This window comes from Vanessa cardui, chromosome 11 (genome assembly GCF_905220365.1).
Source record: "Vanessa cardui chromosome 11, ilVanCard2.1, whole genome shotgun sequence".
In the NCBI taxonomy this organism is placed as follows: Eukaryota; Metazoa; Arthropoda; class Insecta; order Lepidoptera; family Nymphalidae; genus Vanessa; species Vanessa cardui.
Window position 1 is genome coordinate 13087828 of NC_061133.1, and position 19390 is coordinate 13107217.

General features: G+C 32.4%; 3 protein-coding genes across 5 annotated transcripts in view; all 3 read left to right on the forward strand.

The window, feature by feature from the left end:
• Positions 1 to 19390, forward strand: part of LOC124533598 (protein outspread) — a 243973-nt gene that overhangs the window by 134299 nt on the left and 90284 nt on the right. The window lies entirely within an intron of this gene.
• LOC124533600 (leucine-rich repeat-containing protein 74A-like) lies at positions 12915 to 14750 on the forward strand. Its single transcript, XM_047108988.1, has one exon. The coding sequence runs from the start codon at positions 12985 to 12987 to the stop codon at positions 14665 to 14667; it is 1683 nt and encodes a 560-aa protein (XP_046964944.1). The 5' UTR covers positions 12915 to 12984; the 3' UTR covers positions 14668 to 14750.
• LOC124533599 (leucine-rich repeat-containing protein 74B-like) lies at positions 14900 to 16786 on the forward strand. The gene has a single exon (XM_047108987.1). The coding sequence runs from the start codon at positions 14985 to 14987 to the stop codon at positions 16692 to 16694; it is 1710 nt and encodes a 569-aa protein (XP_046964943.1). The 5' UTR covers positions 14900 to 14984; the 3' UTR covers positions 16695 to 16786.

Consider the following 19390-nt stretch of genomic DNA (forward strand, 5'->3'; position numbering starts at 1 on the left):
AATCGTATAATTTGTTATAGGTTCGATAGCCTTATTGTGTTTATAAGTTTTCATGATATTCCTGTTCGATTTTAATCAGATCCAATGTTATTTATTGATAGCATTATACGTAAAGATATTAAATTTCCAATACACAAATATATACGATAATACCAAGTTTTATACAATCATTGTCAGTGGGTTATTATTTTATATTTTGTTTCTAAATAATAAAAATAAGATGCGATTAGGTCACAAGCAAAACTGATTCTTTGATAAAAATGCTATAACTTCAAATAATATATTTGTAAATTATATTTATAATTTCTTGGTGGTAGGGATTTGTGCAAGCCCGCCTGGGTAAGTACCTCCCACTCATCAGATATTCTACCGCTAAACAACAGTACGCAGTATTGTTGTATTCCGGTTTGAAGGGTGAGTGAGCCAGTGTAACTGCAGGCACAAGGGACATGGTTTCCAAGGTGGCGCATTGAAGATGTAAGAGTAATAGAGTAAGAGTTAATATTTCTTACAGCGTCATTGTCTATGGGTGATGGTGACCACTTAACATTAGGTGGCCCAAATGATCGTCCGCCAACCTATTCGAATAAAAGTACAGTTAACGACAAGCAAAACATTAATAACTTCACACATAGTAACATCGGTTTAGAAGATTTGGACAGAGCCACTCTGTAAGGTTAAACAGTTCAACTCTTCATTGTTCTGCGCACCGTCATTGTTATTTTATGACGTCACAAATAAAACCGTGACATTTATTACATACATAAAAACCAATGAGACATTAATTGTATAGTAAATAAATCGACTTATTTTATTGTAAATTTCTCTAATTCATTCTGTTTTATATTCCAGGTAATCACCGTAATTCATCTCTTCGGTAATGTTCTATTGGTAATGTAATAAAATTGATTTTAATATCTTAGAAATTTAATTACTATTAGATGTTATCTAAGATACTTTATAATGTTAGCGAGTGAAAGTGATGACTTTCTTTACATATCTACAATGGCCATAAATTAATTTACGAAAACAAAGATTCCGTGTAACTGTTTTGTGGGCGTTACTTACTGCTTTGTGAAAAAGAAATTTATGCATGTGAGAAATATCTAACGAACTAACATAAAAGTGAGATAGATATTTGTGTTGCAAATGAAATTAAATATTTCATTTTTATTACTGTCAGTAAGATAAATTTGTGATGTTTGAGTAATATCGCTTACAAAACTATGAGCCTAGAGTTAGGTTCTAAAATACAAAACCGGTCTCGGCATTAAAATAAGTCGGATTTTAAGGCCTATTTGCCACACATGTATTTTTAGAAGCAACAGCCTGGTACACTTGATTATCGTAGCAGGCTTTTTATTGTTACCTAGCTAACCTAACCTACCTTTGATCTTACATACTAAAAGAAATACGAATATGAATTATAGGTGAGTGATATAGGCATATTTCTTTATAATATATTTCATAGGTGTATACTTTACTTCAAATAGAAAACAAATAACGACACTATACGTAAATAAATATAATAACACAATATAAGTAAATCATATTGAGAATTGAGAATAATAATTTGAAAGTTGTGTATTAAAAAAAATCAATGTAAAATTAGTTTAACTGTATGTGTATTGCAATCAATAATAATTATTGCATAGAGTCAAGTAAAGTAACAGCCTGTAAATTTCTCACTGCTGGGATAAGGCCTTATCTTCCGTTAAGGAGAGGATTTGGAACATATTCCAATGCAGATTGGTGGAATGCACATGTGGCAGAATTTCGATGAAATTAGACACATGCAGGTTTTCTCACGATGTTTTCCTTCACCGCCAAGCACGAATAGAATTATTCCATATCTATTCGAGATACATTAATAAATTATGCAATGAAGTTTTGTCGAATACGAAAAAAAACCTTTCAGACTCCCTACTTTCATAGATTTTACGGTGACAATAAATTATCAAGAATAGAATATTCGCTCGTGTTCGCATTACACGCGTCAATTATACCAATTATACACGATTATACGCACAATTTGCGATAATCCAATCATGTGGATCGTTTCATTTCGTTCGAACGGGTGGGCATCTCGTGGGCGAGGATAATTTCACGTAATTTCAAGGTCTGCTTGTAAATAGGCCTGATTACATTTTTACGTAACATTTAAATCTATTTTACATCTGAGAGTGAATTGTAAACTAGTGACCCGAAACGGCTTCGCACGAGTGCAGTGCTTATACAAAATATAGTGGAAATTGTCTAAAGAAACACTGATAGTGTTTCTTTACTATATTGTCCACGTATTACATACAAATACATTCTATCTATTAGAAAAACCGCATCAAAATTCGTTGCTTAATTCTAAAGATCTAAACATACCTAGGAAAAGATGGTAAAAGTCATTTGGCAAAACAATTATGTTTTTTTTTTTTTATGATACGTAAAGAACTGAAAAGAAAATGCTAGTTCGATTCAGAAATCTGCTTGAACAGGCTGAGCCACATCTAAAATGTCGTAAATGATGATGCCCTTACCTTATAAAATAGGTAAATTTTTAGTTATGAATTTTTATCTAGTCAAAAAGTTTTTAAAATTTGTAGTTTCTCAAAAGGTAACGTTCAATATCCAAAGGTCCAAACTGAAAAAATAAGCATTCATGATATTAGTATAATGTTCGTTTGTAAGGATAAAAAGTAACTTATAACGTTTCTAAGATTGTAGTTTTCTATTTGTTTACCTTTATGGGTTGAAATGAGAAATATACTACGTTTCAAGTCCGGCTACTCGTACCTATCAACGAGCTGCGCGTGCGCACTGAGCGATTTTAGTACGGCTTAGATCAGGTTTTATGGACTATTTCTGTGCGACTTTAATGAAGTACGCTTCTTTATGGCTCGTTAAATTGTTGTTCGTACTAGAAGAGAGCGTTAGATCCGAAAAAATCTTTTTGCAGCGTTTTTTCTTCTAAGTAATAATAATTCAAATGTTTTGTAGATTTTACATGTATATATGTTTCTAAACATAATATTATGTCTTATTTAAAGTAGAATTCTATATTTAAATATCCAAGAAATCATTATTATTCACTTACAACGAAATAACATTAAAATATAACCATAAAGGTTTTATAATAATTTTCCTGTTAGGGATATAAGGTCGCCTCTGTACCCACAGATTATAATAATTGAAAACAAACTCAAAAATTATTCGAGGCGGATCACTAATAATATACAAGTTCGCGCTCGAAAACCGAAATTATAACTGATATTTGGGGAGGTACGGGAATTCAATGAACGATCCGAGTGAAAAATTCGTTTCATAAATCGCATTCGTCGCGGTATTACCGTAGGTTATTATTACCGATTCCTTCGATATCTCGATTGTAGATGTACTCGATGAGATCCAAATCACAGCCTATAAGACACAAACAGCTAAGTCACGTTTTATCATTGACCATACAGTAATCGCAGGCTCTTATATAAATATTAAACATGATCAATGAAAGCGAGCAAAAGGATTATATTAACAAGAAAAGGAAAGTAGCTGATAAAACGATCGGAATCATTATCATTATCATAGTATAAAACAAAGTCGCTTACCGCTGTCTGCCTCTATGTATGCTTAGATCTTTCAAATTACCCAATGGATTTTGATGCGGTTTTTTAGAGTCATTCGAGAGGAAGGTTTTTGTATATAATAAATGGACAATATAGCAAAGAAACAAGGAAAGTCTGTACTGTATTTAGTATCAGCAATGCTGATTTTATTTTATGTCAATCGTACATATATATAGATACATAAAAATAACATTCAAACAGAGTTGAAAATAATATACACTAACAGACAAGTATATTATGAAATTATACGATAAATATAGTAGTCAACATACTCAAAACTAACCTCCATAGAAGTTCTAGTAATTTGCAGAATTAATTACACATTCGAGGCTTTTTCGCCTCAAAACTGTATAAGTCTTCTTATTTATGTTGTGACTTGTGAGACTTCACAGCATATGCAAATACATTTTAATCATTTCATTCCGTCATTAATTTATATTCCAACGCTTTCGTATCAATAAATAGGAAAATCCAGTATCAGAATACAATCTGATCTGGCTGCTTATAAACTATATTAAGACAGTCGTAATCAGATTGCTACGCGCTTTTCATCGACCGCTCGATTAAACCTTTGTACGAGATGAACACACAAAACGGATTCCTTTGATGGTTATCGATTACCGTTCTTATTTTGAATTTTGTATTTGAATTAAAAAAATATAAGGTTGGATAAAAAAGTGCTATCGAATGAAATGAATACGACCTACTTGAAGGTTTTTTAGTGTGGAATATTAGGGTCTGTATTGGCTAAGTACTATATTTTTATTATTGTTTGGAACGGCCTTCGATGTCTATAGGAGACGGAATGTGGTCACGTCGATTGCTTTTATGTAAGTTTCATAACTTAAATACCAATCGTATGTGTTTTTATTGCAATGTAACCCTCGTAGACTAAGCTACCAATAAATTATTTCAAAGGAGAATGCTAGGATTTCGATAATTTCGTCTTGTTTTAATATTATGTTTTGAGCTAAAATCTTTTTTTTTAGATATACAGTTTCTTATTATTAACTGACTTCTGAGAAAAAACGGTCGTCTTTAAATTCGTCTATTTTATGCCATGTCTTTGCTTAGAATATTTTGAAATAATTAAACAATAGTTGTAAATCTATAGAATTTAATTCTTCTTTTAGTAACGGTACACGCTCATCTTCAAGGGTAATTATGGTATTTTATTTCAATACATCTGTGAGGAGATTCATGATCATTGTCAAACTTTTGTATGGCGTATGGATAAAAACTTGTTAGGGACCTACAAGTACCTTTAGTAGTATCTTCAACCGCTAAATATTCAATGCACTGCCAATAAAAGAATGTAAGAATTAGGTACCCAGTCTTGGTTTCATTGTTTTTTTTTTAAGATGGCCGAGAGGAGGAAAGGTGCTTATCTAGACATATAATAAAATTGAAATGTCTGTTTGTAGAATTAAGACAACCAATTTTTACTAAAAGCATATGTATGTATACATACACATATCAAAATATATATTTTACAATTTTTTTGTGTCTATCAGTCTGTCTGTTTGTTCCGGCTAATCTTAATCTTTGGTACAGCTGGACCGATTTTGACAGGACTTTCACTGACAGATAGTTTGCTATCTTTATTTATTTTTAAAATTGTAAATCTTGTTTAGTTAATAATATTAATAAGCTAAGCATACCGATAAAAATATCGAAAGGTATGTCTGTATTCTTTAAAATGTATACCATTCGTGTTTATTTTTCTCGAAGCATTTTTTCATCGATATTAGAACATGTCAATAGTGAATTGCGATATCGATTGTAACCTCAAATAATGTCCCACGCTTTATCGCGTAATACTCTAAAATTGTTTCGTAATTTGAACCTAATTCCGTCGTAATAATGACTAATTTGACAGTAAATAACATTTTGTTGTGTACAAATCAATAAGGCTCTGTAATTAATGATTTCACCTCGCTCTAGATAACAAGTGCGGGTGTTTTATGGTTTATATTGCCGAATGTGATTAGGCGACTTCTATTTTTTTTGTTATGTTGTAGGTATGTTTTCCATCCGTCATTCTGATTGATTGTGAGAATTTATTATTATCTATTAAGTAATATAAAAGAAAAAAATATCATAACATAAACAATTATATTTTAAATAGATTTAATTTATACTAATATGAAAAATGCAAAAGTTACTCTTCTACCTACTCAGGCTTAACAGTTGGTACTGAGGTAATTTTCCGGGGAACATGGGTAACTTTCTTAATTTACTTTCAAGGGGATAAATTGAAGATGACAATCTGTGAGTGCGAGGGTTATTCTGCATTAAGGCTTCGATAAAATATTATATATTATATACAGATATTGCATATAGCAGATATATTGATGAAGGCAGGCTATAAAACCCTAGTGTGTGTGTGAAAAAAAGTTTTCCATATTAACCTTTTTTTTACTAATTACATATTTATTACACATGACTACTTATATGATCTACTAGCAAGACTAGACTAGACTAGCTTATATGAAAATATTAACTTAAATAAAATAAAATACATCAAACCTAAATGAAGTCAACTCCGTGACAACCTTATACCAGTGTCTATCGTAGTTGATAAAGATTTAAAAGTAGGTTGAATTAATTATATTTTAACTGTCTTAAATAAAATACACATAGATTATAAATAGTCATATTAAAAAAAACACGCATTTTTATTTAGTATTACAAATGCTGTAAACATTAAGTAACTTGTCTTGTCCCAACTTGAACTTATTCAATTTTCATATAATATATGTTGAAAATATACCGTGATGTAAAGAGATGATTGTTTCATCGTTATACACTTCTAAAATACTAGTAATCGCGCTCGGCTTCGCTCGCGTTTTCTCGAGTTGGTTGTCTAGTATTATATACACATCTTTATAAATGATATCCTAAGTTATTTTGATGTATAAGCTATATTATTTTATTGTTTTATTCGTTATATTTGGATCAAAGGATAACAAACATCCATACATATAAACTTTTACTATTATTATATTATTTATTTTCTTATTTATTTTTACAACTTGTTTTAATACTAATATTTACAATAAATAAATATAAGAATTAATTTTAAAAGGTATGCGGTAGAAAAATGTAACTCGAAGTTATTAAAAATAATGTATAAAACAATGCTAAGAATGTTAGTAAGTTAGTGAAGATTGTTATTAGTATTTCAGTTCAATCTACACTAATATTATAAAGAGGAAAACTTTGTTTGTTTGGTTGTAATGAATAGGCTCAAAAACTACTGGACCGATTTTAAAAATTCTTTCACCATTCGAAAGCTAAATTAATCCCGCATAACATAGGCTAAATTTTATTTTGAAAAAAAAATAGGGTTTAGTAAGATATTTTGGGTTTTTCGGACAAAAAAGGAAAAAATCTACCAAAAAAGTTGATTTTTTGCGTATGATGCCTAAACTATAAAAGATAGAACTATAAAATGTTCTAACTCCGGTCCTTAGAGGTCATAATGGCCGCCGACCCTAAGAACCTCATCAGATTCGTGGCTGATGTTGGTCTAGCTGAGGTGTTGTGATCACGAATTTGAGGTTTATCACAATAGATCCAAGCGCCGGTTGCAGTAATTCTTCAAATGTGACCGTGCCTCAGCAGTAGGGATATTAGAAGACTGATTATGAACCGTTATCTACGCGGGCGAAGCCGCGGGCGACCGCTAGTTTCATATATTTTTTAAATTATTTCTCTTTTAACCAACCACCTTAAAACTGTCCTAACCGCATTCATTTTTTTATGTAAAGTTTTTCTACAAATGCTACGAGTGTTTTAGCAATAAAACCACATTTTTTTATTATAGTTTTTCCTCGTTGCCTTCTGGTCTCTTGTTTGTATAATCAGGTACAACTCTATTACTCACCAGTAATAGAGTACATAACTATTACAAACATACATTGTAATTAAAGTAGATTTTTATGATATGATTATTAATAGGTCCATTAATTACTTGTTATTGGAAGAATTTAATAATTACACGAAAATCTTTAAACAAATTGTAATTTTAAAGGACACAAATATTATCTGTTGACGATATCAAAAATGATATGAACAATTTCCAGTTAAAATAAAACTAATTGAAAAAAGTTTTTTGAAAATCGAATGATTAAATAATTAAGAATTTATTGCATGGTATAACATCGATAATTAAAAAATCGAGTTTTCGAATCGAATCTCTTCATCTTCGTTTTAGGTCCTAGAAAGCCATTATCACTATTTACAGCTTGATGTATGTGTGTGGGTGTGTGCATGTGTAAATATTTTTTGTCATTCGATATCTTGATAACGAATCAACCGATTAAGGTTCATTTAGACACCTGATTAGATTTTGGAACCAATCGGTCGAGATGTTCCAAAGATATTTATTATTTTACTTTATATTCGTAATAATTATGTTCAAAATGCAAGCCGGTCCATAATTTAGTCAATTACAACAGAAAAAAACCATGTTATTGGCGCGTAATGAACTTGTAATACAAGACTTTTTGGACAAATTAGACACGAAAGCCTTGAAGGAAAATTAATAAATCATAACCATGATCGTATTCCATGTTTAAAAAATTATGAAATTCGAATTACAATTTTGACAGATCGTAACCTCTGTTTATAAGGTCGACTAAGTCACTTCCATATCAGTCTGTCCACTCAGAAGCGTTCAAACATTCGTTATTATGTTATTATAGTTACCGACGGCATAATTATAGACAAATAAAAAATCAAGGCAACGTAATAACTGTTATTTAATTGTGACGTATCAGAAATTCGAAACCTACGAGACCTAAATGGACTGCAAAACTATCATTTCGTTTTGTATGAGTAAAAGATTAATGAAGTATTTTATACTTTCAAGAATGTTCCAGAAAAGCAGTTAGTTATTGCATAACATTTAACAGAACGGATTATTTTGGTATTTTGGTCAGACAGAGGAACTTGAGGTATCAGTATAAATGTTTTTTTTTTCATTTGAGTATTTTTTTTTTAGTTGTAATGATGGTATTATAACAAGAATAATTGTTAAGAAAAATCAGTATTTTTTAAATCGCTGTCAGAAAAGTTATTCAAATTTTCTTTTCTAGCAAGACTTAAATCTATGGTCATATTGAGGAAGTAGCCTAATGTAGCCTACATGATAGTATAATATATACCAAGTAGGCGGTATGTTACATGATTTTCTGAGTTTCTTTCGCCGGTTCTTCTCACTTCAAGGTGTTCCTTTTTTCGAAACCATGGTAGTGTTTAAACTGACCATAAATAAGTAAGTGTAATGCTTCTATGTTGAATAAAGGAATTAGATTTTAAATTAAAAAGAATATAGCGCATTTGCACTGAATACATTTATTCTGTGACACATTCTGGAATTACTATTAGTTAATGCTCTTCCTTTTTTGTCAATTATGGAATATAAAAATATGCAAGATACACAATTTTGTTATTCTTTGGATTTTCTCAGGATATAATTATCGACGTCAAAATTCTTAGTTAGTAGATTGTCGAGTGGTTCGCTAAATCATGGTATTAATTCGCAATGATTTACTAGATACTAGATTTATTAGTCTTGATATATAACCCTGAAATTGTTTAATTATCAAACGCTTGTTCAAACGTAATTACATTATAAGTTGATACAAAGATTAATAGCTCGTAATTGACTTTAGTAAACGGAGGTCAGTCTTTTGTTTTTAGCTGCATTTAGTTTATTATATAAGTAAGCACAGCCCACATCTTATGTACTCAATAAGTTTGCATAGTTTCATTATAATCATAGTATTAAATGGAAGTCAAAATAATTGCAAAATATAACAACATATGACCTATAAATCATGCAGTGTTGAAATTTAAATTACTTTTATTGCCTTTGATATTTAAATGAGTCCGTGTGTATCCGAATATTTAAAACTAGCTAAATATCTTTCGTTCAGATGTAAGTAAAGCGAAGAAAAATAAAAATAAAACATAACATTTAAATTAACATGGTTATTTTTACTTTTACACTTAATAAGAACGATAACAACACGATATCTCGTGAACAAGACATTCGTAGGTAATGTCAAAACATCGAGCTCCACACGAGAAATATCTCGTATTTAATAACTGTAATAATAAAAAGAAAACCCGTTCACAAAATCCTTTAATAACCATTGCATTAGATAAAGCGCTTTAATTATCAACAAATTGTTTTTGGCGAGGTATTTTTATTCATGAGCGCCAGTCGCTTTGTCGACTTATATACCCCATTTAAGGCTGGTGTAATTTTTTGCTCGCATACGCACGCGCCGCTGGCTGGTCAAAGTGAGCAATTAGCATTATTGTTTTGCTAAAACAAATCCTTCGGCTCCTGATATGTCGATACCAAATAAGCATGTTTTTTTATACTCGTTGAATTAGATACCTAGACCAGGGTCGAGTTGGGTTATTTAGGAATGGTGATTGTTTCTTTATTTATTATCCATACAATACACGAAACGACTCCAATACGGAGGAGAAACATTTCGACGATTTTCACTTGACACTTAACTTGCAGATTTGGTTATGATGTTTTCCTCCAACGAGAAGCACGAAATGAGTATTAAACACCATTAATTTATAAGCACATAAAATTCAGAGATTCTCGAAAGGGGTTAAAACAGCGTCACAAATTCATGCGCCATCTTGGCCATAAGATCAACAGATTGGTATCAAAACATGAAAGCTTATCATGTCCTCTGCATACGTAACCCAGCAAGCGAAACGTCTGTATACATATTTAAAGTACAAAAATATCACGAATGAAAAACGCAGTCGACAGAGGGTTATGCTAATCTGCAAAATTGCCACTAGTTGATGCCATCTCAACTTTCCACCGGTCTCCCATTACAAATCCAAATACAGTTTATCTGAATTTATTTTCAAAGAGAAAACAATGGCCTCGCCTTTCCATTTCTCTAAATCAAATAATTTCGATTCTGGCGACCGTTGTGATTTTATAGCCGTGGATGATTTATTAAGTTAAATCAATTTTATGAAATTATATCGTATCGCTTAGTTCTAGATATATTTATAATCTCATCAAAAAAAATAATTATTTTTGGAACCGGTTAAAATTCTGGAAATATTTAGAAGTATTCAAATATTTACAAATTAAATAACATATGATAAGATTTATTAGAAAAAAAAAGAGAAAGTGATTTAATATTAAATGGCTGAATGTGGCAGCCGGTTAACGAACGAAAGCTTAGTTCGTGGCCTAGAACATGGTGTTGATAAAGATAATAGCGAGGTTAACAATGTACAAACAGACAAATTCTATTAATTAGACGATTTAGCGTGCAACCGCGCCCTAATTCGATTAGTTTCACTAGACCACATAAATCTTATCGCGAAATTCCGCTTGGACCAAACAAAAGCGACTGTAAAACAACAAAGTAATGGACATGATGCCCAAAAATGTATTACAATTCATATAAAAATACGTTGCACTGTAAGATTGATGAAATTGAAAGTAAATGCAAATTAGTCTTGAATCATTTGAATTTGTCATATATTTGGTGTTGTAAGTCGCAAGCCTAAACAGAGAACATGATACTGCCCAGGCTGTAGACATTTTGATGGATGGCTGGCGTATTTTATCTCTGATGATGTCTTCAACGTCATATACTAACAACGCCTCTACTTCTTGGCTCATTTCCGTGCCCTCGGGCGGAACTTTCACTGTAGTTTCGCTTAAGATCGAAGAATTTCTAGACAAACCCAATGAATTAAGATATGACTGGAGCACCACCTTTATATTCATTTGAAATCCGAATTTTGTCTTTGCTAATTTTTTCTAGGAAGTAAGCCTTTAAAAAAATTCTTATGTTTTTGTTTACAATTTTTATTTTTGTATATATTCTTTTTCATTTTATATTTTGCCTTCATTTATAAATTCAATTGAATTAAGCGTCTTAAATTAGGTCGCCTTATTGCTTTAGAGTTCAAATCAAAAATTTTCTACTCATTTTTTCTAAATGTTTAAATAGCATAAAACGAAACTTTCTGTAAAAATACTAAACTGTCTAATTAATAAACAAAAAAAATTGTCACACAGACATTGATAGTTTATACAGTATTGGACAAATATGAAGTGTATTTGTATTTATTCTCTCTTTGAAACCGTGTGATAAAGGTCTGAACAGTAAATAATATTCTCTCGATATCCAATACTCTACCGGATGCATCGATTTTAAATTTTCCCTGTTCGCCGAGTACCGAGATTGTAACCACATGGGCAATTATCTCTGAAGATTCATTTCTTACCATTGCGTGCACAGCTTACAATCGACAGTTGTAATTAAACCTCCGTTAAAACCTTGCAAAGCTTTTTAAGCACCCATAGATAAATCATGCAAGGGCCTTCTTACCTCATACTTTATGTTCAGAAGTCTATTGAAATTTTATTATGACTAGACTGTTTGTAATTTTCTAGTTAAAGCAACCCATCTCCATTACCTCACTTCTTTATTACAATAATTATATTCAATTTTGGTTTGTATTTCCGCTGTTTATTTACGGGAATGTTTCTGGTCACCGGTGAAACGCTTACTGTTATGGTATTGTTTATTCCTGATTTTACTTTAAGATACTTTTTTAATGAGAAAAATATTAATGGGTTGCAACTCCATATATTCCTGATTGACAGTTATGGTTTGTTAATTATGACGAAAGTATTCAATGAGTGAAATCTATAACAGAGCCATGTCTTTTCACATTTTGGATAATAGTTGTATATGTGTTCTATTGGGTAGCTGTATAGGTTGGGGAATTTGCAGCTTATATGCTAGTGTCATGGAAAGTGAGAGTGGCGAATGAGAAGTGAAGTGCCAGGAAGTGAGCAGTATTAATAAATTCTCTTGTCTCAAAAAACAAAGCTGTTGATCCCGACCTCGTTATAGTCGTGACGGATTGTCATAACACGAATTATAAAAGTGAAGGAATAGAGAGTACAATCGTATTTAAAGATTCATTTGTGCGCTATATTGTTTCCCGAACAGTTACTGCTTATCTCCAATGTCAAAAGCCGCCGTGGCTCGAATCTGTCAGGCAGACATTATCGCAATAAGTATAAACGTAGGACTGCAACTCAATACTTTTACAATTTTTTTAAGCGTCCTTTTTTTAATTTTTTCTTGTACTAATTATTTAAATGTCGATATTTAATCAATTCATTTTTTTTTATTACATTTCTATTATATTTTGGCTTTTTAAAAGTATTCGAGTTTTCAAAGCGTCATTTTTGACAAATGCCTTTTGAAATTATGATTTGTAATATTTAGACGCCTTTTATTCGTAAATATTATTTATTTTTGATATATTTATTTTGATATTAAAAATGTCGTCAGAAGTATCAGAAGAGGAACAGGAAACTGAAGTTATATATGAACTGCCTATTGAGGAGAGTTCGGAGGACCCACCGATGGAAGAATGGTCATCACTTATCATAGAAGCACCAGAAGAGAATCCTAAACGAGTTTTATACGAGCAAGGACTATATAGCCCTGGCAGTGGAGAAGTATGCAACAAATATGTGTCGATGTCAAGAAGTTCAATTCTTATTCATCCTTACTTCAATTACCCTGCGGTTCTAGACCCAGGTATCAGAAAGGCTTTGCTTGATCCTGAAGAAAAAGTAATATATCCCGATGATGGTCAGCAATTATATTTGACAATTTGTAATGAAATGAATCAAAGTCCTGTCATGACGTTTTACAAAGGCTTACTCAAAGAATCTATAGATTTAAAATATTACTGCGTTAATCCTTTCGGAGTAAGACCAATGTCCTTAGCTCTGCAGTATAATAAGAATGTGACAAGTTTTGACTTAACTGATAATTTCCTAAACGATGATGCATGCTTCCATTTGGGCGAAATGCTTATAAGCAATTCAATTTTGAAAGAACTAAATCTCACTGGTTGTAGGATTGGTGCAACAGGTGCTAAACAGTTATTTGCAGGATTACATCTTAATAGAGGTTTACAAACTTTGAATATCAACAGAAATCGTATTGGAGATATTGGCTTAGAATATCTTGCAGCTTCAATTATTCGTGGAATTAGCGTAAAGGAATTACTAATAAATTATAACAACATCAGCGGTAAATCTGCAAACGTTTTAGCGGAAGCATTAGAAACACATAATAAGTTCACACACCTTGATCTCTCTTGGAACAATCTATACGCTCCAGTCCTAGGAACAATTAATTTGCTGACTCGACTGTCTGAAAACAAACTTTTACAGGAATTGAATTTATCTTGGAATTCCTTATCAGGTGGGCGCATTGGAACTGCTCTAAATTTGATCTCAAGAGCTTCAAACCTTCGAGTCTTCGATCTTAGTAATAATAGACTTACAGGAGAAGGTATACAAAATGCCATAGCAAATATAGGTAGAGCAAAAAAGTTAGTAACATTAAATCTATCATACAACCCTTTAACTCCGGAGGACGCTGTAAAGATGCTTCAAAAAATGAAATTGAATACTGTCAAAATCCAAAATCTTTTAATGGATAATGTGTTTGTTGATGGTCACTTTTTAATGTTATTGAAATTAATTAAGGAAATGAAAACAAAAAAGAATGTTGTTATTACATATGGAGGCGTTATTGGCGGATTCCGTCCCACAGGGCCGGATATGAGAGATTTAGTGCTAAACAGAGTTGAGTTTTTAACAAAGAAAGGTAAAAAACGAAAGGTCGATATAGCTTTAATAGCTATGCAAATCTTAAAGGACAAAATAGAAGTTATGTCTTCGAAAAGTTTTGCGGATGCTATAGCTGACGCAGGAGCTAATCTTGACGAAAATCTAATCGATGAAATTGTAAATGCGTTTCCGGGACCAAAAAGTGCCAAAACTAAGACCATTAGTATAAGCCAATTGGTGGATTACATGCAACGAAAATGGCCAGATCGCAAACTTCCACCAACGCCACCCCCAGAACCCGAGCCTGAACCGCCCATTCCTGAACCTGTTCCCGAAATAACTGAAAATAAAGGAAAGGGGAAAAAAAAGAAATAAAAACTTCTGAATTGATATTTTAGTAATTTTACAATCTATTTATTATGAGTATATTTTTGTTAAATATTTGTATTTGTATTCCTTTGTGCACTATTATATTGGGATTATATTTTGTAATAATAGTTTTGGTATGTAAAAAGTATATTTATTAAACTTTTTTTAGTACGAATTAAGATTTTTATGTGTCCCTATCTTCTGTCATGACGAAAATCTTTGACTTATGTCATAAATACACACAAATGTTTTATAATATCTTACATGGTTTAAGTAATTTGTGTTTTGATTTATTTAGTTACTAATGATAATATATAATTATCATGTCTTCCGTCAAGTTATCAAAACCCGAAGAATTATCTCACGAAGAGTGTAATCTTGATTCATCTAAAAACGTAGATCAGGACCAAAATCAAGAAAATCTAGAATATCACCAAGATCAACAAAATCAAGAAAATCACCAAGATCAAGAAAATCAACCAGATCAAGAAAATCAACAAAATCAAGAAAATCAACAAAATAAAGAAAATCAAGAATATCACCAAAATCAAATTAATAATGCCGACATGTGTATGGGATATCTGCCACTGTCTTCAAGCTCAGTTTTTAGACATCCCTATTACAGTTATCCAGGTGTTGTAAATCCTGGCATCGTAGAAGCTTTGCTTCAACCCGAGCCAAGAATAATTTACCCAGATGACGGCCAAGAGCTCTATTTAGCCTTATGTAAAAAAATGGGCCTCAGTCCAATTCGTATTTTTTACAAAGAACTATTAGAGGAACATGTGGACCTAAAATACTACGGAGTAAGTCCAATGGGCTTTCAGGCTATAGCAGAATCTCTTAAAAATAATAAATACGTAAAAACTTTGGATTTGACCGATAATTGGATAAGTAAAGATGGATGTTTTCATTTAGGTGATATGTTAATAGAAAATATAACTTTACAAGAATTGAATTTAAGTGGCTGTCGCATAGGCCCAGTGGGTGCAAGACAATTGTTCGCTGGGCTACAAATCAATCGTTCTTTACGAAAAATTAATTTAACTAAAAATTGTCTCGAAGACGTCGGCGTAACTAACTTAGCCAAAGCAATCGTTAAAGGCTCAGATATAACAAATATAAATCTTTGCTATAATGAACTCACGGCTCAATCCGTACTTACATTGGCGGAAGCCTTCGGAATCTGTAATAAATTGACACACCTCGATTTATCCTGGAATAGCTTTCTATCACCGAATGCGATTTTTAGTTTATGCGCGAAGCTATCCCAAAATCAAGCATTGCAAGAACTAAATTTATCTTGGACTGCTATAAGTGGTCTTCGAGTAGGTAAAGCGATTAAGAATCTTTTAACAAATCCAAGCCTCAAATCACTTAATTTAAGCAATAACAAACTCTCAAGTGTAGAAATTAAACATATAGCAAAAGGCTTGGAAGACAATAAAGGTTTGAATGTTTTGGATATCTCGAGTAATCCTTTAACCCCCAGAGACGCATTAGCGTTATTAAATTGTCTAAGAGAGCGTAAAGTTAAGGTTCAAAAGCTATTTCTTGATAACGTTTTTGTAACAGTTGAGTTTCTCCTGCTTAGACAAGAAATATTATCCTTAAAGTATAGAAAAAAGGCAATAATTACATGGGGAGGCTTAGTGACAAAGTTTGTTCCCACTGTTGGTGATATGCGTGAAATTGTATTAAAAAGAACTGATGCAATATGCAAGCAATCTAAAAAGAAAGTTATTGATATAGTTCATATTATTTTAGAACTTTTTAAAGCTAATAAAGAACCAATGGATGTCAAATTGTTTACAAAAAACTTAAGGATTAATGGCGTATACATGGACGAAGGTTTACTTGAAGAGTTATCAAATGCTTTTATTGGACCTCCTGGGACAGGAAAAACTATTGACTTGGTCAAGTTAGTCGATTATTTAAAACGCTTGTGGCCAGATAGGATATTGCCACCCACGCCCCCAGCCGAGGAAGAAAAAACAACTAAAGACGCAAAGAAGAAACGTAAGAAGAAATAGTATTTTACACCTTTAAGTATTTTATGTATATTTCAATTTAAGAATTCTTTATTTGTTAATTTCATTTTATTTTGTATTAAACTGATTGTATGTATATTTTTTTTATGTTTTATCTCATATCGTTATGTATTTCGAAGACCAATGAGCGATTAATATTTTTAAAACAAAGCTGGGCGTGATCTCCGCCCGTTCTGTCACGTCACGGCCGGCATAATGTCTAGCGCATACAAATATTGAAAGTGTTCGTGTTTTACCGCACTAATAGCTATTTATAATTACAATTCACATGCTAATTGACATCCTGATGAATACGTGAATCACTTCATGCTAATCGTAATGACACCTTCAACAAAATGAGCAAATAATTAAGTCGCTATGCGTGTATCGGCTTACAAATCAAATTGTTTTGTAGAATATTGTTGTTATTCAACAACAGCCTGTAAATTTCCCACTGCTGGGCTAAGGCCTCCTCTCTCTTTGAGGAGAGGGTTTGGAACATATTCCACGACGCTGTTCCAATGCGGATTGGTGGAATTTACATGTGGCAGAATTTTGATGAAATTAGACATGAAGGTTTCCTCGCGATGTTTTCCCTCACCGCCGAGCACGAGACGAATTACATAGAAATTAAACAAATTAAGCAAGTTTCAAACACAATATTTGTTTGAAACCGCAATCATCGGTTACGATGCACGCGTCCTAACCACTGGGCCATCTCGGCTCTTGTTATATAATATTAAATCAGCTAAACTCAGAAGCCGTACGTAAATATAAAGCTCTAAATGCTGGCTTCCCCTTTTCTTAAGTGTCATTACACGACTTCGGTTTCTGTTTGTCGGTGCCATCGTCGTGGTAGCGAGATGTGCACGCGGAGCGGCGCGGGCGCACGGTGGCGTGCGTCACGCAATGCGCTCTTGTCCACTTTATTATTATTTATTGCTCCCCAATAATCCCGACTAGATAATACCCTCTGAACGAAATACCGCCGGGCTACATTCTTCTCTGATCTGACGTAAGATTTCTAGAAAACGATGTGGTTTACAGTTAGGAGAGTTAACATACATGGTCAGAGAAGATATAGACATTACAGAGTTTGTTTTGAAACAGTCATTCATCGTCGTAAAAGACAAGCAAAACGTGTATGTATATTTGGTTTTTTAAATTCTAGTTTTTAATGTATAAAAAACCTTCCTCTCGAATCACTCTATCTATTAAAAAAACCGCATCAAAAGCCGTTGCGTAGTTTTGATGATTTAATCATACATAGAGATATAGGGCCAGAGACAGCTACTTTGTTTTATACTATGTAGTGATAGTAATGATTAATGTTATATTATTTTTTGTTTCAGGTATGCAATTTGAAACCTACAATAAAATACAACGTCACACTTCTATATAAGCGGTTTGTATTGTAAAGTATCACGTAGATATATGTCAATTAGAATTCATGTTAAGAATATTACAGCATTAAAAGTCTCTATGCAAATCGAAAGTCAGTGATGTTTGTTCGTTTGTTTTAAAGTGCCGACGGTCAATAGAAAGTTACATGGACAAGTGGCGCCGCGTGGGCAGAGACTGATTAGGAATTCGGACTTCGTCGCTTCTTTGGCACATATCAATGTGACGCTACTTTTACTTTCAAATACACTGCCTCCTCATCTGTCTTCCCACGAGAGAAATAAGAATTATTTACATGTAATTCTGAGCCGAAACCGCCCTGACCTGATCGACCAGAAAGGAAACGTGGTTCCCTCAAATCATAACTCGTAAAATTTTACATCATAATATTAAAACAAAAACGAAACGTTCGTGTACAACTTGATTACATATTAAAATCAATTTCGAGACGTATAGTACGGCACAACTTAAATGTAGCATCGGCAAAAGTTCGTAAAACCGATCACATCCGATTTAAGTACGCTATCCCCTATTATCAATATTTATTTAATATGTGAATATGATCTTTACATAAAATTGTAATATTATATGACCTAATATGTTCGTCTATTTGACATGTTGATTTATATGCATTTGCTTTCTCGGGTTGAACTGACGCGAGAATCTATAACGACGATAATAGGAAGCTATTTCTATTGCTTGTATAAATCGGCAGTAATCGGTTTTATTGAATATGCCGATGCTGCTACTAAGTTGTGTAGTACTATACTTACTCGTGCCTTTAAAATTATAACAAAAATCGAAAGTACGAGAACGCACGCGATTTTCATATGCAATAAATCAACAAGCAATAATCAATGTTTTGTATAGTCGTATGGTAAACTTGGAAGGGCCGAAAACGAATTCGATTCTTTATCAGATCGAATTTTACGGCGACCGAATATGGCGTGTATGGGCAATTTGCGAAAACCCTCCGGCCCTGTGTTTTCATGAATAATACACGCGAGATGATTTCGGAATTTTTATGTTTTCTGTGGTGCCGATAAAATGGTAGGGTCATTATGTAATGTGAGCAATAAATGCCATTGAAAATTGAAATTCACGGAGCAGATTTATATGGCAGAGGAAAAATTGCTAATGGAACGAATTCAACGGAAATTTAACGATAATTGAATATTACTTCTACTTAGGTTTCCTAAATTAATAGCAGATATTTGTAATATCACATTAATTTAATGAAAGTAAAATCACAGAAATACAAATGAATTATATGGGTAACAAATCTTTACTCTCATACA